Source organism: Gallinula chloropus (assembly GCF_964237585.1).
Source record: "Gallinula chloropus genome assembly, chromosome: 3".
In the NCBI taxonomy this organism is placed as follows: Eukaryota; Metazoa; Chordata; class Aves; order Gruiformes; family Rallidae; genus Gallinula; species Gallinula chloropus.
The window spans coordinates 71,428,988-71,452,624 of record NC_140087.1 but is presented as its reverse complement, the minus strand read 5'-3'; the positions used below and the strand labels follow the sequence as shown (position 1 = coordinate 71,452,624).

Sequence of the window (23,637 nt, the reverse complement as noted above, 5' to 3'; positions counted from 1 at the left end):
CTAACAGAAGGAAACAACAGGCACCAGTTTCAGTAGTGGGTGCTATGAAGAAATCTCATGCCACTAGAGCTGTGTCCACAGATTCTCCAAGAGATTTCCATAGTTCTCTTGGGCAGTGTTGAACAGAGCTAGATTGAAGCTGGAAACCTAGAAATTCTTACTATTCCTACTGTTCACCCAACTCAGAATAAATTTTGTAATTTAAGGGGGAGAGGGTGGGGAGAGATGTCTGAGTAAGGTATAAAAGAATTCATAATCTTTCACAAGCACATCTTACTACTGTGCAAATCAGTATGAAAGAACTAATTTTTGTCAGTTAACCCAATGCAGCTATGGAAAAGAGTATGTTCTAAGATACAAAACCCAACCCTGCTTGAGTATGAATTTATCATAGCTAGGAGAGATTATATTATTAATTAGAAAGTGTCCCTTCAAAGTCTTCAAGGTTTCAGATTCTCCCAGTAGGTGTTCAGCTGCTTACACAATGAAGAGATTTGGATATAAGAAACTGGCACATCACTCGTTATCAGATTTTGACAGACAAGACAGTTAAAATCATGACACTCCCTGGGAGGCATCCAAGTAAATTTCCATTAGAACAATTCAGTCTTACCACTCTGTAGAGATACAGGAAGCTTTGACTTTATTCAACTCATCTTGAATAGCCTGTTTGGCTCGGATTTCAGCATCAAGAGCAGACTGTAGTTCCAACCTTGCAGACATATCCAGTTTTGCAAAGCGGCGCATCTTCCAGGGCATGTCCTAGCAAAGAATATAGAAAGGGAGAAGAAAGAGTAAGAGGAAATAAACCAGAAAATATGGAATGCAGATAACTTCAACAATTATGTTTCTCAGTCTATTATGTTCTTAACAGAAGAGGCCATTAATTCCAAAGTAATCTAATATTAAAAAAAAAAACACAACAAAGAGTATTCTTACTAGTATTATAATTTTTAAACTCAAGTACTAAGCAGGCAAGATGAATGCTTTAGGCTGTCATGATGTCAAAAGCAATGAGATTTTGTGACTCTTAGTTATGTTGTGCTTTGAAGCAACTGACAGCTATGAAGGACATTCACATTTCAGAAGTGAAAGATATCAAGGCTTTCAAGACCCAAAGTAAAGATTTCCTTCAGCAAATTCATATATGTCTATATAAAAAAGTAGCTGCTCGAATAAGATCATATATAAAATCACATTATAAAGATATTGATGCGTAATTGGTAAATATACAATAAATTTGCTATTCAGATATTCACAAGGGAAGCTCAAGGGAAGTTTAACTTTTGACTAACAGAGACTCTTACAGACAGGTAAATTACTGCAGCTGAAAGTCTCAAATTAGTGCTTTTTGAAACAAACAAACAAAATAACTGACCTACAGAAGGAATCTTACCGTAGCTCTTGCACCCAGACTGGAGTTCCTCAGGACCTCTAGTTCTTCTGTCATTTTAGAAGCCAAGGCTTGAAGATAGCCCCGAGCATCTTTCTCATCACTTACCCTACACAATTACATGGGAAGAAAACAGGTGTTTTAACCAAAGAATTTAAAGAAAAATCAAGCGCCCCTACAACAAAATAGCAACCAGAAACAGGAAAAAGCAGAATACAAACCAAAAATCGTAAAATGTGAGGAGTAAGAAAAACCAAAAACTCAGAAAACCACACGAACTAAGGCTTTGCTGCCCTGCAGAGTTCCATTAAACAATATGCCTCAGTGAGACAAGGGCTAAAGACTGAAGAACTACATATCTAAGTAATGTATGTCTCAGTATAAATGTCAGCTACCTGAAATTGAGATGCTGAGAAAGAAACCTTTCAGGATTCAACCTATGTTTTAGGGACTAAATTAAGGCAAAATTTAACACCAATACAACCATTCACACAATACTGGAACTAGTGGTTGACTTTCCTGTATTAACTGACTATGAGAACTAGTAGACTCACACAGTGACGTTATTTCAGGAATTGCTAATTAAATAGGAAGAGTCTCATTTTAATGGTATTGAACAGTGTAAGCCAGACAAGGTGCTCTCATCTCTCAAGATTTCTTTCTATCAAGATGCGTTTTCTGGGTCTAAAAACATCAAGGAGGAGACGTCTGGTTTTCAGATTCTTTGATCAACATTTACAAAGAAAACCAACACCTTTCTATGATTAATTACAGCAGAGGGTTCTTTCTTCACTTTGCCTCAGGTATTAACACAGAAAATGAAGTTGCTAAAAAATTACCTCACTGAACCTAATTAGCTTATGAAAAATGTAAAAAAACAGGAAAAAAACCCCAAACCAACCCACCCCCCCCCCAAAAAAAAAAATACCCAAGAAACCACCCCAGACACTTCCTTTCACCTTACATGCCTGGGTCTGAAAACACTCATCCTGCTCAAAGAAGAATAATCTAAGTTCTGCAATACCAGGGCATATTCAAGTCTCTGAGCTGGTCCTGAACCACCAGTCTAATACCACAGCTTGATCACAATTAGATCTATCAACACTAAGCACAGAAACATTTGGGATGTGATCTAAAGTAGTGAACTTCAAATAGCTTTAAATGACTTACAAGAAAATGTGAAAACAGTTATTCTACTTCATGGAAATTAACTTATCCTTGCTTCCTGATACTGATTGCAGCATCTGTAATCCTGACTGTTGGACTGGAGATAAGCGCTGTGCAGAAGGACCTTTCTGCAGAAAGTGATTCCCCCTTCATATCTATAAAGCACTAGAAGCTTCTCTGGTTGATACTGTGGGGTTCACATACACAGTGAATATGGATAAGGTGCTACCTGTAAGTTTATCATTAATTAGAAAACTAAAATAATGTTTCAACAAAGATGGATAGATAATCACCAGGAGGCAATAGAGAGAGAGACTAATTTGAACTGCCATGGGCATGGGAGGAACAGAGGAGCTTTCCCATAGTGGTCTTAGGACAAGATGCAGAAGCTATGGGTTCAATATCTACAGGCTGCAGTGACTTCTGGGTATGCAGTTTAAGACTGATATAAGGAAGACTCCTTTAATACAGAGGATGCTAACGCAAAAAGAGTGACCACTTGCCACAAAACTGACATCCAATGTGAAAAAACAAGCAATTATTCAAGCTTTAGGCTTTATCTCCTTTGTCTCCTGCTTACAACTTAGTTGAAAAGGTTCAGAAGAGCCTAGGGAAAAAACCTGCATGTCCTGCCTCTATTAAAATTGGTGGGAATTTTTATATTAATGAGTCACTATTTTCCCCAAGGTATACTGGAACTCAATGGAAACAGCACACCTATTTTTCTTTCCTTTAACATTTTGGCTGACACATTTTGATGACCAGATACAGTTAATCTTGGCTTGTACAAACCACTCAGGATAAGAGAGATAATACCTGGTAAAAAGAAAACAGCGTACACAGGAATAAAAAGAATCTGAGAAAGTAAGTTTTCCTGATGTACAAGAAGGGTAAAAGAGATTTAGGAATCACAGTTTGATCTTTGTTTTTCATGACAAGTCAAACCTTTGCAGAAAAGGAGGGACAATGTCAGATTAAAAATAAAATTGAATCAGTGCCTTATTTTTAACTTTTAAAATTAAAGCTTAAAAACTTTCAATGTCCAATTTCTTTGTCAATTTTTATGCCATATAGATAAGATGACAAACTTCTTCAGTTTGTGATGCACAATATCTTCAGGCTGAAAAAGTGCTGAAAAGCTGTACATGCAACAATCTCAGAGAGGTGTTCCACACAACACGTAGAAATCTAGAAAATTAAAATATACCCATGAAGTATTTTTTTGCAAAAATCTACACTGAGTTCAAGGAAACTCCTCAGACTCGCTAAAGACATTAAATCAACGCAGAACAATTTGGAGCTGAGATAGAGGTTTGTTTTCCACTAGATGGCAACATTCTCTCGATAACGAGATGCAATGATTAAACATAACGTGAACTCAGGAGCTCTCCGGAGTTTTTGAATTTGCTACTGGTTTGCTGGCGTTTTTTTGGCAAAGTTACCCTTACTGCATGTATCTCCTTGTCCCTTCTCTTAGAAAGAGTACTAATAAGCACAGCAAAAGACCTAAGGAAGACAAGTTCTCAGGTTCCACCCGAAGTCACTTCTTTCTTTACTGAAAATTTAGATTACATGTTTTCATATATAACAGGATACTTTAAAATACTTCACAATATAAAATGGACCCAGAGGACTAGAGATACTTGCAGAACAGGAAGGGTCTTGAAGCCCCGGGGTCTTATGCCAAAGCTGCATCTCACCTGACTTAAGAATCCCCAGGAAGTCCAAGAGCTGCGACTCCCTATAGCTTCTTAGAGCTTTTGCGTTTCTGTCTTCATGTCAAAGTGAAGAAAATCCTCAAACTTAATTGTTTCTTTCCCCTCTCAAACAAACTTTACTTTTTTAGAACTAGTTCTCCAAGTTTTCAGCATTTCACTCTTCTGCCAAACCCTGAAATTTCCCCCTGCCCTCCAGAATTTCTGGTTTATAGATCATTAACCTCCTAACTCAAACAGAATGCATCTCAGAAATTTTCATGTTTGGACTTTCTTGCACAATCCAATTTCCTCAGAATATTACTAGATCTTCACAGTACCATTCATTCCCTAAATCTTTTCCACAATTTGTGGTGTGCTTTCTTCTGAGAGCAATCAGTTTTCAGAATTCAAATAGCAGAGTTGGGGCTTTTTAATATTTAAGGCAGAAGGGGGGCTGTTTGTTTGTTTTTTTCTTTATTAAAATTGGAATCAATTTTTGAGATAAAAATCAACCACACTACAACAGTTGGTTGGAAAGATACCTAGTCAACAAGGAGAATGCTAAATGAATCTTCTGGTAAACAACAGTCGTGGCTTCTGGCCTCAGCTGAATTTAAGTCTAATATCCACTCTATGGGTAAAATCAGTTGGGAGTTAGCTCATCCATATAAACATATCAACAATATGGAATTCTTCATCTGAACTAGTTGTCTAAGCTTCCTTTCCACTCAGTGGGAAGAAAAATAGACTTCTACAGTACTAGTCATGGGATTTATTTTAGATATCTACCTTAAGACTTGTAGAACTAGGTTACATGAATCCCTCCCAGAGAGACTAATAAGTTAAGATTCTTGCCAAGTACTCTGGGAATCACTACCAAGATTTTCATCAACCTCCTTTTTACATTAGACCATGGTTATTTAAAAGATCCCTTTTTAAAGTAACTGCATTAACCTCCTATGCAATGAATCTCTTTCCCATGTCCCATAGGAAAATTTATGGCTGACTATAAAAGCCTCAGTATTTCTTACTCTTGTCAAGGAATGATGAGTGATTTGGCTAATATAAACTTGTCAATATAATACCTCCATTAAGACAGAATCATCTGTGAGGGTCTATTGCTATCACATCCGAATTTGAAATGAAAGATTCATGCAAGTGTTTTTATTAAGATTTTAGCTCTATTTATGGCACCTTGGGATAACATCACCACAGATAGAAAGGCTTTTGTACATTTGCTCTAAACAGGAAGTACAGTAAGAAAGCAAGGAAAGGCTAATGGGAACACGATAGGCCATGCAAATTACTTTCAAGTTCTAAAATCTAAAAGAATGAATAATTTAGAAAGACCCAAGAAGTTGTGAAGGGACAGCATCAACCACCCAAGTGCAGACTCCAATAACGGGGCAGATTTCCTGACAGACATTATTAGATGGCAAAGACTTGTTGGGCTTGTGGTACTTAAACCCAGGCTAGAACAAATTCCTCAAACTATTACAGGGAGTTGAGCAAACCAGTTATTAATTTCATCTACTGCCTCCTATGCTTCATGAGTCATGGTACAAAAAAAAAATGGTAGGCAACCTCCATTTTTAAAAGGTATAAAGTATGCACAAAAATACGTATTTAAAAGTAATTATTATGTGAAAAATCTGATAGTTTTGAAGAGGGATCCAACAAGCTCTACCCTACTTTGTTAGCTCCAAGGCATTCTGTTCTCATAATCCTCTCATAAGAGGTGGGCAGGTATGGATTTAAACTGCATGCTCTTCTGAGGAGAACACATGGTTGTGACAGATCAAATAGGATTCGTTTTCTTCAAAATTAGTTTTTTCCTTTTCAAATGTTTATCATTATTATATATGGTTAAATACTTCACACAACCCCCCTAGTTCCACAGCAACAGCTGCCCAAGGAAGGGCCTTGTTTCAGAACACAGTGCTGGATTCTAAGGACAGCAGATGGACATTACCAGATTATCTGGGTAACACATGGAAAATCTAAACATTACAAGAAAAAAAATGTGAGACAAGATACGGCTTCACATAGCTGAAAAAAAATTATCATAAGCAGAGAGAAGTATGGAGGAAAAGCTGAGATATGTACAGTGATTAGAATCTGGAACCAAGTCAGACTTTTTTTTTTTTTAACTCTCCCTAATGTTTGCCCACAGTATTTCTACTTCCCCTCCATGATGTTTTAATTTTTATTTCTATACTTTTTAAAAGGCACTATATTATCATAAGGGATCAGTAAAATGCTTTTATTCAGAAAGTCAGTCTTGCATGTTCCTGATCCATTTCCATGAAGGATTTAGAGCAACAAAGCTGATGAAGAGTCTGGAACACAAGTCTTATGAGGAGCAGCTGAGAGAACTGGGACCATTTAGTCTGGAGAAGCGGAGGCTCAGGGGAAATCTCATTGCTCTCTACAACCACCTGAAAGGAGGTTGTGGTGAGCTGAGGTCAGCCTCTTCTCGTAGATAACTAGTGACAGGACAAGAGTGAATGGCTGCAGATAGCACCAGGGGAGGTTCAGGTTAGACATTAGGAGAAATTTCTTCTCAGAAAGAGTGGTTGGGTATTGGAACGGGTTGCCCAGGGAGGTGGTAGAGTCATTGTCCCTCAGGGCATTCAAGGAAAGGTTGGATGAGGTACATAGGGACATGGCTTAGAAAGCAATATAGGTGGTAGGGGGACGATTGGACTACTTGATCTTGGAGGTCTTTTCCAAACTCAATCCCAAACCTTTTACCCTCCAGCAATATCTCTAATACGTGCAAGATACTTTATCGTATACCTGAACCTCATCATTAAACAGTCTTATACACTGAAGGAGGGACCCTCTTGGCACATTTTTACATAACATTAAGTAAAGCAATCAAAACCTAATTCTGACTTGTCTGTTTCCAGAACTGCTAATTTTTTTGAGTGCCTTCACATGTAAGTATGAAAAGCGGGGTTCAGTTACCTTCATGCATTAAGACAGATAAGCATTACCTTAAAACAATATAAAATGTGAAATAACTTGGGTTTTTTTTATGAGTAAGCATTCTGATTTGCTAAAAATTAATTGTTCATTTAAACAACTTTTAGGTCTGTCATTATTTCCGTAACACAGGCTACCTACTCACAGCTACAAGACACCAGATGTAAGATGTAGAAAGTAGACCCTTTACATGTTTTAACCTCTGCTATGAACATAATTCCTTGAGACACTATGGACTTCCTCACACAGGTAAGTGTTACATAATTCTTTCTGGTACAATGTCCCCCTAGTTATATTTAAAAAAAAAAGTTTCATACTTTTGCTTTGATGCAACAAAGTAGATTCTTTCACTGACATGAGACCAGAAAAAGTGTGTGGGGGAATATCAAGGAGTAAACCAAAAAAGATTATGGCATGATGATGAAATCTTCCCAGAAGTGGATGATCTGTAAAAAATGTCTGGATGCAAACTGTTTTTGTAGATGCTAAATACTGCAACAGACCATAAATAGGGAGGGGAGAGAAGCAGGCATGGAGAGGAAAAATAAAGGCCACCTTGATAAAACAATATTTTTCTCTTAGTAGACTCAACTTGGCAGGAATTTTTTTCCTTAATTTATTAGAACTGGACAGAAGAATTTAGAAACATAATGTCTTATTTAGCTAAAGTATTATTAGAAACATCACTTGACTGGCTTTGTGGTAGTCTCAAATACCCTCCTTGTGAAAAAAAAAAAAGGTAAAAAAAAATCACTTAAAAGTTGCACTGTATTTGTTTCATTCTGCCACATGCCAAACAGATGAAGGAAATGAATGCCAAGACACAAGCACTCAGCCACTGCTTTTCCCAGGCTTATTCCTCTCAAGGCATGAGCTCAGCACATGACTCCTTCCAGCATTCTTCCAAAGCCACAAGCCACACCCAATGTCCATGATTCTTCTGCACTTAAAAAAAATTTGCATTTGCTAAGAGACTTTCCCTCTAAAGGAGGAACATTATTTTCCAGATTTGGATATTATTAAAATCTCAACCAAAACCACAGCAGAATCACAGATGAGTATGAGCTTTTACCTAAGCACTTCCAAGTGACATGTGCAAAGGCAAAAATGCACTAACAGCCCCACCACATGCTGAGGGGACTCTGCAATGACATCAGAGCAGATACTCACCACTGGATGATCTCAGTAATCTGGGCCTCCCAATGGGCCACAGACTCCTTTTTATCAGCCAGGTCTCTCATCTCTTCCTCCAGCTGCCGGTTATTCATACTCAGCCTTTCAAACATGGTGGTGAGCTGAATGAGAATTTAAACAGCTCATTAAATACATAAGCTACTGTGATTCCACCTCTGTGCAGACTCAAGACCATGTGTTCTCCTCTCCCACATCATCCATCTGCTATCCATTGCAATAAACACCATGTAATGATAAAAGCCAGAATCTCATCTCGTGTACAACTTTAGCTGTACCAAAAGGCCATTTTTAAGGACTAGAACTACATTTTCAGTCTAACAACTTAAGTTTTCTGAGAATTAGTCTCCAAGTATCTCTGTAACTCTTAGAAGGCTTCTGCTTTGCACAATATTGGTGTGGAATGCCCTACATAGAAAAAAAAAACACATTAAGAGAGAAAAGCAAGGGCACAGAAATTCTTATAGCTCAGACAAAACTGCTGAACCTCTCTCTTGCTTAGTAACCATAGAGAATGGGAGGCTTAACCGGCATAAGCACAAGTCAGTCCTGAGATTCTCTAGGTGCCTCATATTCTTCTATTTTTCATTTTACTTACTTGCAGACAGGGAAATTGAATTTAAATTCCTATCTGTAAGTACAATATGTTATACCTAGCAATTAACCTCACTTGCATTCACACAGCTGTCATTCATACATGCATATTCTGCAAGACAAAAGCCACAGCTAACCTGAGTCGGCCCTGGAAACTAAACCTTCATTATGCTAAATGATTATTCAGAAAGTCAAACTGGAATCAGAGATCAGATAGACTTCATAGGAAGGTTTGCTTAGGAGAATTAATCTCATGTAAAAGGCTTCCTTTAGCACCGAAATATATTAATAAAACAAAATGATGAAAAAATACCATTTTTTAATCTAGCATACTCTTTTTACTCCTAATACAAGTACTCTGCTCCATATTTATCATTTAAATGGCCTTCTTATTTAAATATGCCTATTTATTAAAAGTCATTTGACAGGAAAAATACAAAGCTAACCAAATTTTAAAAAGAAAAAAGAAAAAAAGACTAAGCAGAAAAAGTTTCAAAGTGACTAGTCTCTCTCTGTTCTTGGGCTAAGCCTACATATAGGTGTATATATGGAATACTGCCTATGCTGGTATGAAAATATACTTTAATTTGAACACCAACATTAAAACACTCTTACTTTGAAGAACACTGTACTTGCATTGTATTTTTAGAAAATCTAATGCAAAAAGAATAGACAAGTTTAGCAAGACTTGGCTAATCCACAATGAACTTGAATAACCTGTCAAAATGAACAATAAAGAGATAATCTAAATGCACAAAATGTAATTATTCCTTGCTCAATAGACTTCAATTAATATGCCTTATCATCTGTATTTTTTTAATATCTCAAAGTAACACTTAATCTCAATAGGCGGGAGGGGCCCTGCTATTTCACAGTAATTGACATGCAAATATATCCTATCTAATCACATCATTGACTGTGCATTTTTGTATTTGGGTGATATAAAGAAATCACACTCTTTTTTTTTTTTTTTTTTTCTTAACACATTGTTTAAAATTAACCAAACTGTAAGACTATCTAACTCAAACTGTAAGACTATCTAACTCAATTCCTAAACAAAAATACACATACAATGTATACATTGTATATACGTATTGTCAAACTTATACATGGCGTCCAATAGTTGTAAACTCAAGACTCAACTAACCAACACTTACCTTATCAAGTTCATTAGAAAGTTTTTTGTTTTCCTCTGTTAGTAGGACCTTTTCTCTTTCATACTTCTGTTTGAACTCTGTTTCAAATTCCTCCCTTTCACTTTGGCTAAGAAATAAAATGAAGCAGAATTAGGGGGTTTCCTATTCTAAAACCCATCATGCTATTTACTTAAATACATAAAGATCAATGCCCACACTAGCTGAAAGTATGACACTGGTAATACCACAGCCTATTAAAACTAGGCAAGTAATACATTACACCCCCATCGTATGGCCTCAAGGCAGTCTGTTGAAATGTATCATCAAAAAATGATTTTTCCTTCAGTACAGAATTAATAGAGCTCCACTGAGCTAATGGTTATGAACCCCTTATACGTATTTTATTCTTTAGGTGAATCTTTCAAACACTGAGCAGCTGTAATTCTGCAAGCCAAAGTGTGTGTCAATATTCTGAGACATTCAGGGTAAATTCCCAGCTCACAGAAATGTTATTTGAGCTTACACATCGCTATATTCCACACTTCACACAGAACAACAGGCAGAAATGACCACATGGGTAACCAAAACACACAGAATCCAAATTAGAGCAACTGGGGCTGAGCTTCTGATGAGAAGAGCTTATATAGGCAGTAGTCTTTGAGCAATTTGGAACAGCCAGAAGACACATTCAAAGCGTTCATTCAGTTACTGTATAATTACTAGCAGCAAGAAGTGGATGGATAACACTTGTGGTATCATCAGATTCTAGAGCAGGTTTGGCCCATTCTTTCTGAGAAAGACTTTCAAAGTAGCTGTTTCCCTCAACCCTTCCCTTCTCCTGTTGATGCCATTCAAAAGAGGAGAACCTCTGGTTGACTCTGCTTAACAACAACTTTGATCTTGCACGATGAATATGAGAACCTGAAAATAAAAGAAACTGCAGGCCCTCTGTTTGCCAAAAACATTTGTCATTTCCTTGAAGTGGTGGATCACAAGTTTGCAGATGTACAGCTCCTCAAATCCACACTTTTGAGACTCACTATGTTTGCAAAAGTTTAGTAAGACGACATTGGGGCATCTTGTATTTGCTCTTTCAACAGTTATCCAGGTAGCTCGTACTTTGATGGACCTGTTCTATAATGCCACAAATACAGTAAATATCCATTCAGCAAATCCCACTGTCTAGCCTGAAAATGTTTGAAAAAGTGCTCAGTATAAAAAGTTTGCTCTGTAAAAAAAAAGTTTTCAGGGGAAACCTCGCCTTGAATGTGACAAAATTTCTTCTGGATACTGAGTGCAATTTTGCATTGTACAGCAGAGAAATTACATCCTCACCTCCTTTTCTGAGATGCAGAACTACTACAACCACCACATTGAGAGAATACCCTTAAAAGATGACAAGTGTCAGTGGTTACAGCTAAGAGTAATGCTGGTTTGAATTTCCCATTCCTAATTTGAAATTCATTTAGTGCTTCAACCACTCTTTGAAATCTAGTACAGCATGTTAGACTCATGGTGAAATTCTATGTTGCTAGGCATCCTTTGAAACATAACACTACATCCTAGCAAAGTAACATACTCTTGTTACTGTTTAAACGCCAAGTTTGAAATTCACCACCACTCCTTTTCTATATCAACAGATTCCATGCATATGATGATCCGCCGAGGGAAAAGGCAGGAAGAGATTAAAGCGTTGGCTGTCAGGGGAATTAATAACAGATCCTGCTTCTGTTTGCAAGGCACAGAGTCAAAGCTAATTCCTCAGACAGTAGATTGAACTAATTTTTAATTAATTTGCTTGAGTTCTTTTATTTAGCTTTTATAGTTCTATGATTTTGTTTAGGGACTTTTATTCTGTATTTGTCTAAAATTCACTCTTTGAAGGCTATAAAAGGCTCAAAGCAGGCATAGGTGGTGGTGGACTATGGGAGATTTGGACTGTTAAGTGAGCCCAACAGATTCATGGCTTTCTCTATTTTATGTTCTTAATTCAACTGGAGTTTTGTCACTAACCCACTAAGTCAGACTGATATAGTGTACTAGAGAGAGAAGGTATATTTTAAACAAGGACAGTGTGGGTAAAATCTATCATATCTAAACACCAATGCAGCAAACTGCAGAGCTGTGACAGGCTCCATAGGCACGCTTTAGACAGCCAGGAAGATCAAAATAAAATACTTGCTTTGAAGCCTGCCAGCCTCCTCTCTCATCAAGCTTTTTCCCTCATCTAAAATTTAGCTATGTATCCTTTCTTCAAGTTTAAGAAATCATACATGATTCAGCTTTCTTTTTATCTGTAAAATAACTATAGCAAACGCAAAATACCGTTTTATGGTATCACTTTGTCATTCCAGCTCTTTATTGAGACTGTACAAATTGGAGAAATATTTTATCTTACTGCTTTGAAACCAAGAGAAGTAGACCTGGAACAAGCACCAGCCCCCAGGCTTCTCTATGTCACACAATGTAAAAAAAGAAGCAAATGCTGTTTTATAAAGTACTCCGCTTTATAAATCCATCATTAAATGACAGGCTTAAAAGAAACTTCCACAAATGTGATTTATTTTACACAGTTTCTTGCACCTTCTTCTGAACTATTTCATAAAGGCAATTCAAAGAAAGAGGCTATCGTGCTACACAGATCACTGCCCTGATGCCGTGTTCCTACGAGCCCAGTTTTAATAGCATCCAGTTTATCACACTTTAGCAAAGAACAATCAATTTGTAGAGAAAGGTAGTTTCTCTCTCTTGGAAGACTTCTGCTGGTGAAATAGCAAAAGTAAGAAAGCATAAATTTGAAGGAAACAAAATAAAAAATACCTAGATTTAAAAAAATGAAACAGAACTCCCCAGCATGTAAGTTACATAAAAAAGTACACAGAGATTTTGACCAAGCCCTTAGGAAGCAATGTAACCACATCTTCTTAACAAAGCTTTTTTTTTTTTTTTTTTCCAATATGCACTAAAGATTTTTTTCAGACTACTATTTTTTTTCCCAAACTGTACATGCACACTTCAACTCCCGCCCACCCCAAGCCTATTGTTGAAATAATTCCACTCATTTCAGCACAAAGCCTCCAGGTGCTTCCTTTTCCACACTGCCATTAAACACAGCCGCACAAAAAGCTTGGCATGCCTGCTTACAAAAGCTAAAAACAATATGTGTAAGCAGAAACAAAATATGTTTTCTCCTAAGAAAAGCTACCAAATTCTGAGAATCAAGCAGCAGCAGCAATTTTTGCATTCCTAATATTTAAGATTCCCTCCAAAATCCGTGCACTACTGGAGAAGTCAATCCGTAGCACACCAGGGACATCTGCATTTCTGTGGAGTCCTAATACTCGCAGCATGAGATTCTGCAGACCTGTTTGACCAAACCCAGGCTGAAGCCTTTCCTGTTACGAGCAACATGTTGGATTCCAGTTATGTGACAAGCTTCTGTTCATGCTTTAAAATATTCTCTTATACCAACACTTGAAATACATACAGAAACACACAGTTACGTCAGCACCCATTTTAGATTTGCATCGTGTTTTTATTTATGGAGAGACACTAAATTGAAAGAAGGTTTATGAACTAGCTAGGATGAAGCAGTTGAGTGTTGTTAGGAGATCTGTTATTTCACTAGATGAACATCCAGTTAGAACTTTTGCAGTTGTACAACACCAGAACACTTCTGATACAACTCCAAGAAGTTTTGGTCTGGTCAGTGTTTGGAGGCATGACTTTTAGCAACAGTTTAGCTTGCAGAAAGAGGTATTAATGATTTTTTTTCTTGAATAGTCCTCCTTCTGAGATACTATTGGACTGACAGGGCATTAAGGAGTACCATACTACCATCTTTATATATTACAAGACAGTATGGCCTTTTGTGCATTTATAAATCATAGATCAGAAGACCATTAAGCTGTGGTACAATGAAAGCATGCTGCTGATGTAAGTTTTACCTCTCAACTTAGAACAGTGCAGCAAACAACGGTGATATGTCAAACCTATGAATAGTCTTATGCTAAGAAGAAACAGTTCATCCACCGCATTCTAGGCTCTATGATCTACCACGACACCTACCTGCTGGAAACCACTTACCACCAAGTCAGTGCTTCCACCTCTATTTGCAGCAGCTTTTTAAAAAAAATTCTTTATTTACTATATATATTTAAGACTCACTACAGTTTCACAAGGCTTTCAGCAGGAATTTCTGTATGTTTTTTCTAATATGCCATCTTACTACAGCAGCAAAAAGCAGCATGTATGTTAGTGTCTGTAGAGCACTCCGAATTTATGAATGAAAATGAACACATGCTATTTATGATTATTTCCATTACTAGGCTATCCACAGAAAAACTTGGGTTTTATTGAGGAATGCCTCAAGGAACATTCTCAAGGCTAGTTATAAGCTCCACCACGTGGGAGAGAAGAAAGCAGGTCTCTGACAAATTACCATGTCAGAAGAGATAAAGCAGCTTATGCCTACAGTACCCTGATGACTGATGTTAACACTGGATGGAACACAGCACGGATTAGCCTTAGTCCACATTAAGTGACTGTTCCTGTGCTGGCAGAAATATAAGCAATAGTTGATCTCTAACACATTAGTTTTGCATCAAAAGATGAAAATACCAAACAGAAAAAAAAAAAAAAGTTGGAAAACTGCAACATAAGCTGCGACTCAAGTTACACACTGTGAAGTTATGGTCAGCCAGTGCAGGAATTCTGGTGCAAAAGCAAATGTTGCAGTACAGGGATGTGGATTTTTTTTTTTCCTCTGCTTTATTTTTAAAGGTGATTCATTTCCAATCCTAGAATGAGCTCAGCTAAAACGCACCTATTGGCACTGCAATTAAGGAGGTGATAGTGTGTTTGGAAACATACTGGGAGATTTCAAAGATATTTTGAGCTTAAAGGTAAATTCCATACAATACTCACTTTTCTCTTCTCGTTTTCTCTAACTTGTCTTTCAAAATCATGATCTCCTTCTTGAGGGCAAGCTGCTGACTCTCTGCATCCCGCAGCTCTTTCTTCAGACTTTTTATTTCATTAGCATGCATTAATTCACGTTTAGATAGTTCCTCTTCATAGAAAACACTTTTCTTTTCCAGGTCTGCCTTTAATTTAGTGATCTCTTGCTGATGTTCTATACTGCTTACCCCAGGTGAGCGACCAACCTGTTTTTGCTAAAATAAACATTCCAAAGTTAGTACTCAAGAATGCAGAAAACATCAATTCAATATTTCTAGGTCTATGTCTAGAAAATACCCCAGTACAGACTTGAGTTAAACACATCTATCTTAATTGTTTTGAAAATTTGTTAGAGCATAAATCTGAACTGTAGTCTGCATCACTTCGTGATTCAAATGCAGCAATAGTTTTTAGGCAATTGAAAAATCTCATCATCACTTTAAATATCTGTGGCCATGTTCTGACTCCCCTTACATGCAGTCAGAAAGTGACCACAGATTTTTATGTTTCCCATTCACATGGTTGACAGCAAGAAGTTCAAGTGACTTTCATGAATGAAGAATAAGACTACGATGTACAGTCAATATATTTTAAAGCACAGATAATTTGTGGAAAAACTATACTAAAATAAGGAGAGGCATAACTGAAGACTAGGATCTAGCTACAGAAAAGACTACATGGATTGCATCAGTCAGCAGGGAAACCTGACCTATTTTACTTAAACCGTCAATTGACATCATAGTGGGTAATAGGAAAAAACAAGCTTTAAACAATAAGAGTAATTACTTCACTTTTTGCAGCTGCATAGCTCTCTTAGTGAGGTCTTCTGGCATTTCAATACTCTTTACACATTGCTTCAGAGGATACATACACATTTGCACCAAATGCTGCACTCACTAAACTCAATGTCCTGCCATAACATAGAGGAGGAGCAAGATCAGGATGAGATAGTGGCATGACATGCACTGAAATCCAAGTATGGAAATATTTCTTAATGTCAACACACGTATAACTTGGTTTGGAATTTTTTCTGTTGGTTTTTTTTTCTTTTTTTTTCAAATATGTAATCAAAGGTAGTTCAAGGAAAGGAAATAACAATAAAACCCCGGTGTTTTAAGAACCTCGTTCCTTACAGTGACTGTCTCATACCTTTAGAAGGATCGGAGATATTTTGTTAATTAAACCTCCATTTTTACCATGAGATATTAAAATCCTCTCAGTCACCCTTAATTAAACATGGCTTTGGGTAATTTTCTTTTGCTGATGCATGAATAGGCTTTCAGAGCTAAACATCACTGCAGAACATTCAGATGAGCTGACTTTCTATCCCATCAGAAAGCTGAGCCTTGCTGTCAGTGTCAGCAGAATACTGTAAAACCCCCTAAATGAATGAGCCAGATAGGAACTGCTACCGTGTTGTTTCCTCTAACTCACTAAAATGACCATCTGTTTTGATCTAAGAGTAAAATCCTGCCCTCAGAATGATAAACTGGAGAAAGATGCCATCTTAACAAAGGATAGTTTGGAGAAAGAAAGAAAAAAAAATAAAGTAGTAAAAATTTCAGGAATTTTCTTTCACACACAGGAAGTTAACTACTGAGATTGCTACTGCCCAACATGCCAAACTGTCTACATAGAAGGCAATGGAGCCCATAAAAAGTTTAGGCTTTGCAACATTATCTATCAGGTATATAAAACTTTTTAGAGGTATTTAATTATGTTTTTTTCCATAATGGAAAGATACTATTAAGAACAAAACACAGCTAATGCAATAGAAGAGGGAACTGGATGGTATTGTAGGGTGGCTTACAAGCCCAGAGTAATATAGTAAACAAAGAACATATTTTGCATTTATGTCCACACAAATTCCAAGTAGATGTTTTTATACATGCCTGTTTCAAGTGGACAAATAGTGCAACTAAGGCATAATGCATCTCCTGGCACACAGAGAGTTAGGTACCATGACTCTGCTCAGGAAGTCTCCCCTCTCATGCACACAGAGATACACACAAGAACCCAAACAAAAAAACCCTCAAGACAGCAGTTCTTTCACTGGGTAATTAGGAAGCTGAATAGCTCAATCTGACAGCAGTCTTGTAAATATTACTGTATGTATTGACATGTTTACCACGTACTGTGGATACCATAATTGCAATATTAACAGACATTGAGTTTTGCACTTGAAGAATAAGGAAGAATAACCATTAAATGGTGCAATAATAGAGCAGTTCTGTCTCTTCTTCCTGTTCTTGTGATGGCCCTGTTTGGCATCCTTTACTACAAAAGCTCACTTTTTCTTCTTGTGAATATGAGTGAGTGATACTAGCACGGCTTGGTGCTCTGGTTCAGCTCCAGTGCTCATCGTCAGGATTGGAGCAGCCAAAGTGCCTGTCGCAGGGGTGGGAACAGCTGCAGTGCTGATCAAGGGGGCCACAGTGCTCCAGGAGGTATTCTGAAGTAGTTGTTTAACCCTAAAGAAGACCTGATCCACATTCAGGAGCCCTAGCAATGGTCTGAGCGTCCCAGGGATATTAAACATTCTCAAGAGATACTGTAATTAGCCTGGAGAGAAGGGGAAGGTGAAGAATAGTGTCGCCCTCACATATTGGCTTTCTGAGGTGAAAAAGTAAAAAGCATGATTATTAACAGCTTTTGACAGATGGCTGTCCAAGTATGGAGAAGAAACCCCTGCTGTCACTCCACTCTGTGTTATCTGCCACCACTGAGTAGAGATACCAGACTGGTCTGACAATCAATGATTTCAGCATACTGTAAGCCAGTGGTGCACAACAGAGCAGAGCAATAACCTTAATCCAATGCACAGAGGTAATCAAGCATGCACAAACACTGATAAACAGCATACATCAAGTAAGGTGTCATGTAACACAGCTCTGAGAGCAAGTAGGAGAAGAACTAAAATAAAATTGTGGTCAGTGGACCAGCAATGATTAAATTAATTTCATACATTCTTATAACACATTTATTTTTACATGGTCTGGTCAGGTATTTTCTTATTTCAACTCTTTGTACCCCATCCTGGACACAAAAACTGACTGCTGTGATATGGGGATAGGGAGGAAAATGGAAAATAAACCCTGTGGGTTGAGATAAAGACAGCAGGATTAAATGAGCTGCAAGGCAAAACAGTTATGAAAAGAGATTCCTCCAGGAAGAATGCTGCACCAGCTTCCAGTAGGCAGCCCACCAGACTCTCCGATTGCATTTGTGATCCTCTTGAGGACAACTCTTCTGTTTTGCAAGATGTGATCAGCAAGTGTGATCAGCAGGACTACAGGGGCCCTCACTTCATCCAGGGACACAACTGTATTTATTGGACTGTGTGGATTCAATGGCCTGGTACATCAGCTCCACAAGAGCACCAAGCTTTAATAGACACTGGTACTCAGTGTACTCCAGTGCCATTGGACTATGAAGGGTCATACACCATCGAACTATGAAGGTCTGTCCGTATTTCCAGGGTGACAGGCAGATCCCAACAGTTGACTCTGCTAGAGGCTGAAGCAAGTCTAACTAGGAAAGACTGGGAAAAACATCCCATTGTGACTGGCCCAGATGCTCCATGCATCCTGGGCACAGACTTCCCCTGGACATGGCATTTCCAAGACCAAAAAGGGTCTTGAACAACTGGCTGTTTTCCCTGGGCTCTCGGAAGACCCTTCTGCTGTGGGGTTGCTGAAGGTCGAAGAATGACAGGAGCAAATTGCTATCACAGTGGTGCACAGACTACAACACCACAGCAACTGAGACTCCCTGATCCCCATCCAGAAGCTGACTCATCAACTGGAGAGTCCAACAGTGATTGGTAGAACCCGCTCACCCTTCAACAGTCCAGTATGGCCAGTGTGAAAGTCCACTGGAGACCAGAGGCTGACAGTGGGCTGTCGTGGCATGAATGAAGTCACACCATCCGTGAGTGCTTCTCTGCCAGACATACTGGAACTCCAGTATGAACTGGAGTCAAAAGCAGCGAAGTGGTACGCCACAACTGACATTGCAAATGCTTCCTTTTAGATTCTTTGGTGGCAGAGTGCAGGCCACAGTTTACTTTCACTTGGAAAGGCATCCAGTACACCTGGAATTGACTGCCCGAGGGGTGGAAACCTCCAGGGTGGGGGGACAGCCCCAACATCTGCCATGGACTGATCCAGACTGCATTAGAAAAGGATGAAGCCTCAGAGCACCTGCAGTATATTGATGACATCATTGTATGGGCCAACTCAGCAGAAAAAGTTTTCAAGAAAGAGATGAAAATAATCAAAATTCTACTGAAAGCTGGTTTTGCTACCAAATGAAGTAAAGTCAAGGGACCTGCTCAAGAAATCCAGTTTTTAGGAATAAAATGGCATATGGATGTTGACAGATTCCAATGGATGTTATCAATAAGATAGCAACTACGTCTTCACAGACCAACAAAAATAAGACACAAGCTTTTTGTAGGCATTGTGGGTTTTTGGCAAATGCATATCCCAAACTACAGTCTCGCTAACATGTAACCCGAAAGAAGAATGATTTCCAATGAAGCCCTGAGGAGTGACAAGCCTTCAAACAGATCAAACAGGAGACAGTCCATGCAGTAGCCCTTCGGCCCATCCCCACGGGGCCAGATGCTAAAAACGTGCTCTACACCATAGCCAGGGAGAATGGCCCTACCTGGAGTCTCTGTCAGAAAGCACAAGGGGAGACATGAGGTTGGCCTCTGGGAGTCGGGGCTACAGAGGATCTGAGTCCTACTACATTCCAACTGAAAAGGAAATACTGGCGCCATATGAAGGGGTTCAAGCTGCTTCAGAAGTGACTGGAACTGAAGCCCAGCTCCTCCTGCCACCATGACTGCTGATGCAGGGGTGGACGCTCAAAGGGAAGGCCCCTTCTACGTACTATGCCACCAATGCTATGTGGAGCAAGTGGGTTGCACTAATCACAGAATCACAAGGTTGGAAAAGACCTTTGAGATCATCAAGTCCAACTGTACTTGTCCTCTACTAAACCATACCCCTAAGCACCTTGTCTACCTGTCTTTTAAATACATTCAGGGTCAGTGACTCAACCCCCTCCCTGGGCAGCCTGTTCCAATGCCTGATAACCCTCTTGGTGAAGAATTTTTTCCTAACATCTAATCTGAACCTGCCCTGGCACAGCTTGAGCCCATTCCACCTCATCCTGTTACCTGTCGCTTGGACGAAGAGACCATTGCACACCTCTATACAACCTGCTAACTGTAGGCAGCAATAAGGCCTTCCCTCAGCCTCCTCTTCCCCAGTCTAAACAGGCTTGAATACGAAACTCCAATCACCCAGGAATCCTGGAAGTGATCACAGACCGGCCAGAAGGCAAGAATTTTGGAGTATCACTAGACGAGGAGGTGATGCATGCCAAAGAGGGCCCACTATATAATGAACTGCCAGAAAATGAGAAAAAATATGCCCTGTTCACTGATGGGTCCTGTCACATTGTAGGAAAACATCAGAGGTGGAAGGCTGCTGTATGGAGTCCACCATGATGAGTTGCAGAAGGTACAGAAGGAGAAGGTGAGTTCTGCCAGTTCGCAGAGGTAAAAGCCATGCAGCTGGCTTTAAACATTGCCAAAAGAGCAAAGTGACCAAAATTGTACCTCTATACTGACTTTGCAGAACAAGCAGGTCAGTGTTGAAGGACCTGGCTGGACAGAAGACTTTTTTTCTTTATTGATCATTTCTCCATGACATCCTCCTGAACTTAACTAAGGAGCTTTACTGAATGGATAATGTAGTGCCACAACAACCACATGTGGTCCAAAGTGTGCTTAGTGTAATGTGCAGTATTACTAGGGAAGCTACAAGCCCCCTCTTCTGAAGAGCTGGCTCTTTGTTATAAAGCAGCATATAATTTATTTTCAATAGATCTCCAATCAATTCCTCTCACCTCAAACTGTCATACAAACTCTTTGCTGATGGTGAAGATTCATGAAAGCAAAAGAAATTACTCTTGATTTTCAGATAACATTGTGAATTCACAGCAGTAGAAACTACAAAATCAAACTTCATATTGAATGAATTTCCTTCTTTTCATTTAACCACAAAAGGCAAAATAAAAGAGTGTTTGCAAAGCAGCATCAAATTTTCTGTGCAGTGACTTCACGTAGACAAATGTCCCACAAAATTCTAATAACCCAGTCCCCCACCTGTTATTCATGTAAATTCAGGCCAGAATAGGCCTCATCTGTTGTTTTCCACAAAAAGTTTAGAATTATCCTATTGGATGTGCTGGGAACAGGGTTTTGCTGTATATGAACAGCAATCCTCAAGTGGAAATGAAAAACTCTCTGATTCAGTTTTTGAGAAACTAATTTCTTCACAGCATTGTGTAAAAGTTAACAGCTTATTTAAATTCCCGCTCTTAAAAACACCTACATGTGTAAGCAATCTTATTCATATAAGCAAAGGCTTCATGCTCGATGCTATTCTTGTGCAAAAATGCCTCAACTTCTGTCTGAGAGGCAGAACCCTCTAAACCCTTTCCTTTACAGCTACATCAGTTGACATCTGCTGTGGAGGAAACCATCTTTCTTTTGACTTACACACTGAGGAAGAACACAGTACACAAAACACCTATACAGAAATGTGCACAGGCTGCAGGGTTTATCTTCAAGTACTCAACCATTCTACCCTAAAAACCCCAGGCTTTTAACAGGTAGAGTTACACAAAGTAACAGTGGACGCCAATGTGGTAATAAACAGTTGAGCATTAAGAAATACTTCAGTGAGCAGCGAACACACTGGCCTGAAAAGTGCATTAGGCAACTGTTCATTTTTCTGGACAATAATGCGAATCGTGCTTGCATTAATACACAGCATCAACTGAAGTGACAGACTGACAATACCCTTTCATCCTACATCTGAAAGCAATCAAACTGATCCGAGTCCTGGTTGACTAGTAAGTTTGCAGGTGTTAATATCAAAACCGACTAACCTTTAGCCCTTCTACTTCATTTTCCAATTGTTTAGAGTACTGTTCACTCCTCTCTCGCAATTTCCTGTCTTTGGATGCCTCAGCAGCTGCAGCTTCAGCTTGGACTTCCAGCTACAAAAGTACATACATATTTAATAGGATTATATATTTTTTTTCTTTTCTTTTTTTGCCAAAACCTATTGATGGTTTTCAATATAACAGAGAAATCTTCAGCACTTAACTGGACACTTCAAATTCTCAGCAAACAAAAATCAGTAACGTTTTAAACAAAAAAGAGTTAAAGATTAATAGACAACAAAAAAAAAAAATTAACTGCCACAAAACCTTACATGTAGTTATTTCATAGATTCTAAACAATCTTCTCACCACTTACTTCTTTTTTAAGTTTCTCTGTTCTGCGTAACTCTTGCCTTAAACTTTCTACTTTTTGCATCACCACTTCCATTTCTTCCTCCTTATCTCGGAGCTGGCGGGCAAGCTTTTGTTTTTGAGAGTGCAAGTCTGTGAGCCGCTCGTTCATCTCTGAGAACTCCTGCATTGCCAATTTCCGCTGGCTGTGTGCATCTTTCAGCTCTTTGGCTTGGGATTTTAATCTGTCACTAGACTCTGCCAGTTCCTACAGTTTAAAAGAAGAATCAAGTAATAAACCTAGAAAGCTGCAAGGCCGATTCCCTCTTTGGATGTGTATCTAACACTTCATCCAGAGTGAACAGAAACTATATATTCATTGCTTTTCATGAATGCATCTACAATACAGATTGTGTACCTCTGTAAATAGGGAAAGAGGCCAGGTTTTACACTACTAAAATTAGGAAAAAGGCATAAACTAAGTAAGAATTTACTCCATTATTATAGGTTAAACAGAAAGGCTTTCAAGCACCTGCATTAAAATATAGAAATACTTTGCTTTCTTAGTTAAAAAGTGTTTCTAACATAGTTTTCCAAGAACTACTTGAATGACAAAAAGAATAACATTAATTGCTAAATGATTTAAAAATTGTTTCATGAACTGAACGGAAACATTTGCTTTATGAAAATTTCTACTGTAGAATCTTTTGAAAACTGACCTGCAACAGTGAGTATGATTTCCACACACTGTACCACAACATCAAGTATTACAGAAAACTTCAGGCAACTAAATATTGTCGTGATCAACAGCACGTGGTGATCAACAGCAATATATAATAATTATTCTTTCAAAAGGACCCACATGAAACAATCCTGCTAATGCCATGATACCTCTACAGTGCGATACCATCACAAAGCTTGCTGTGTCTTAGATCTGTCCTACTACACTATGAATGGGAGACCACAACAGTTTAAATGCTTTAATGATGCTCAGCCAAAATGGAGCAGACCAAATAAGCAAGGAAAAGCAAATCTGAGGATGAAAAGAAGAATGGCAGGAAGAATTAATATCTGGCACTGTTGACATCTACACCAATACAAAAGCATTTTCTAAGGTTATTAAAAAGTGATGCTGATAACTATGAGTTGTTCTAAGAGACAGACACCCTTTCTCAGAAAAGTTGGTAGCTTTGAA

General features: G+C 38.5%; 1 protein-coding gene across 6 annotated transcripts in view; it reads right to left on the bottom strand.

Annotated features, from left to right (window-relative positions):
* CDC42BPA (CDC42 binding protein kinase alpha) overlaps nucleotides 1-23,637 on the bottom strand; it is a gene marked incomplete at its 5' end in the record, with an annotated part of 194,289 nt that overhangs the window by 44,196 nt on the left and 126,456 nt on the right. For all 6 annotated transcript variants that reach the window (XM_084261410.1, XM_084261412.1, XM_084261411.1 and 3 more), the window contains 7 exons: nucleotides 614-762; nucleotides 1,397-1,502; nucleotides 8,416-8,540; nucleotides 10,188-10,293; nucleotides 15,093-15,340; nucleotides 22,095-22,205; nucleotides 22,468-22,710. In XM_084261410.1, coding sequence (XP_084117536.1) covers nucleotides 614-762; nucleotides 1,397-1,502; nucleotides 8,416-8,540; nucleotides 10,188-10,293; nucleotides 15,093-15,340; nucleotides 22,095-22,205; nucleotides 22,468-22,710 — 1,088 coding nt within the window. The remainder of the gene's footprint in view (nucleotides 1-613; nucleotides 763-1,396; nucleotides 1,503-8,415; nucleotides 8,541-10,187; nucleotides 10,294-15,092; nucleotides 15,341-22,094; nucleotides 22,206-22,467; nucleotides 22,711-23,637) is intronic.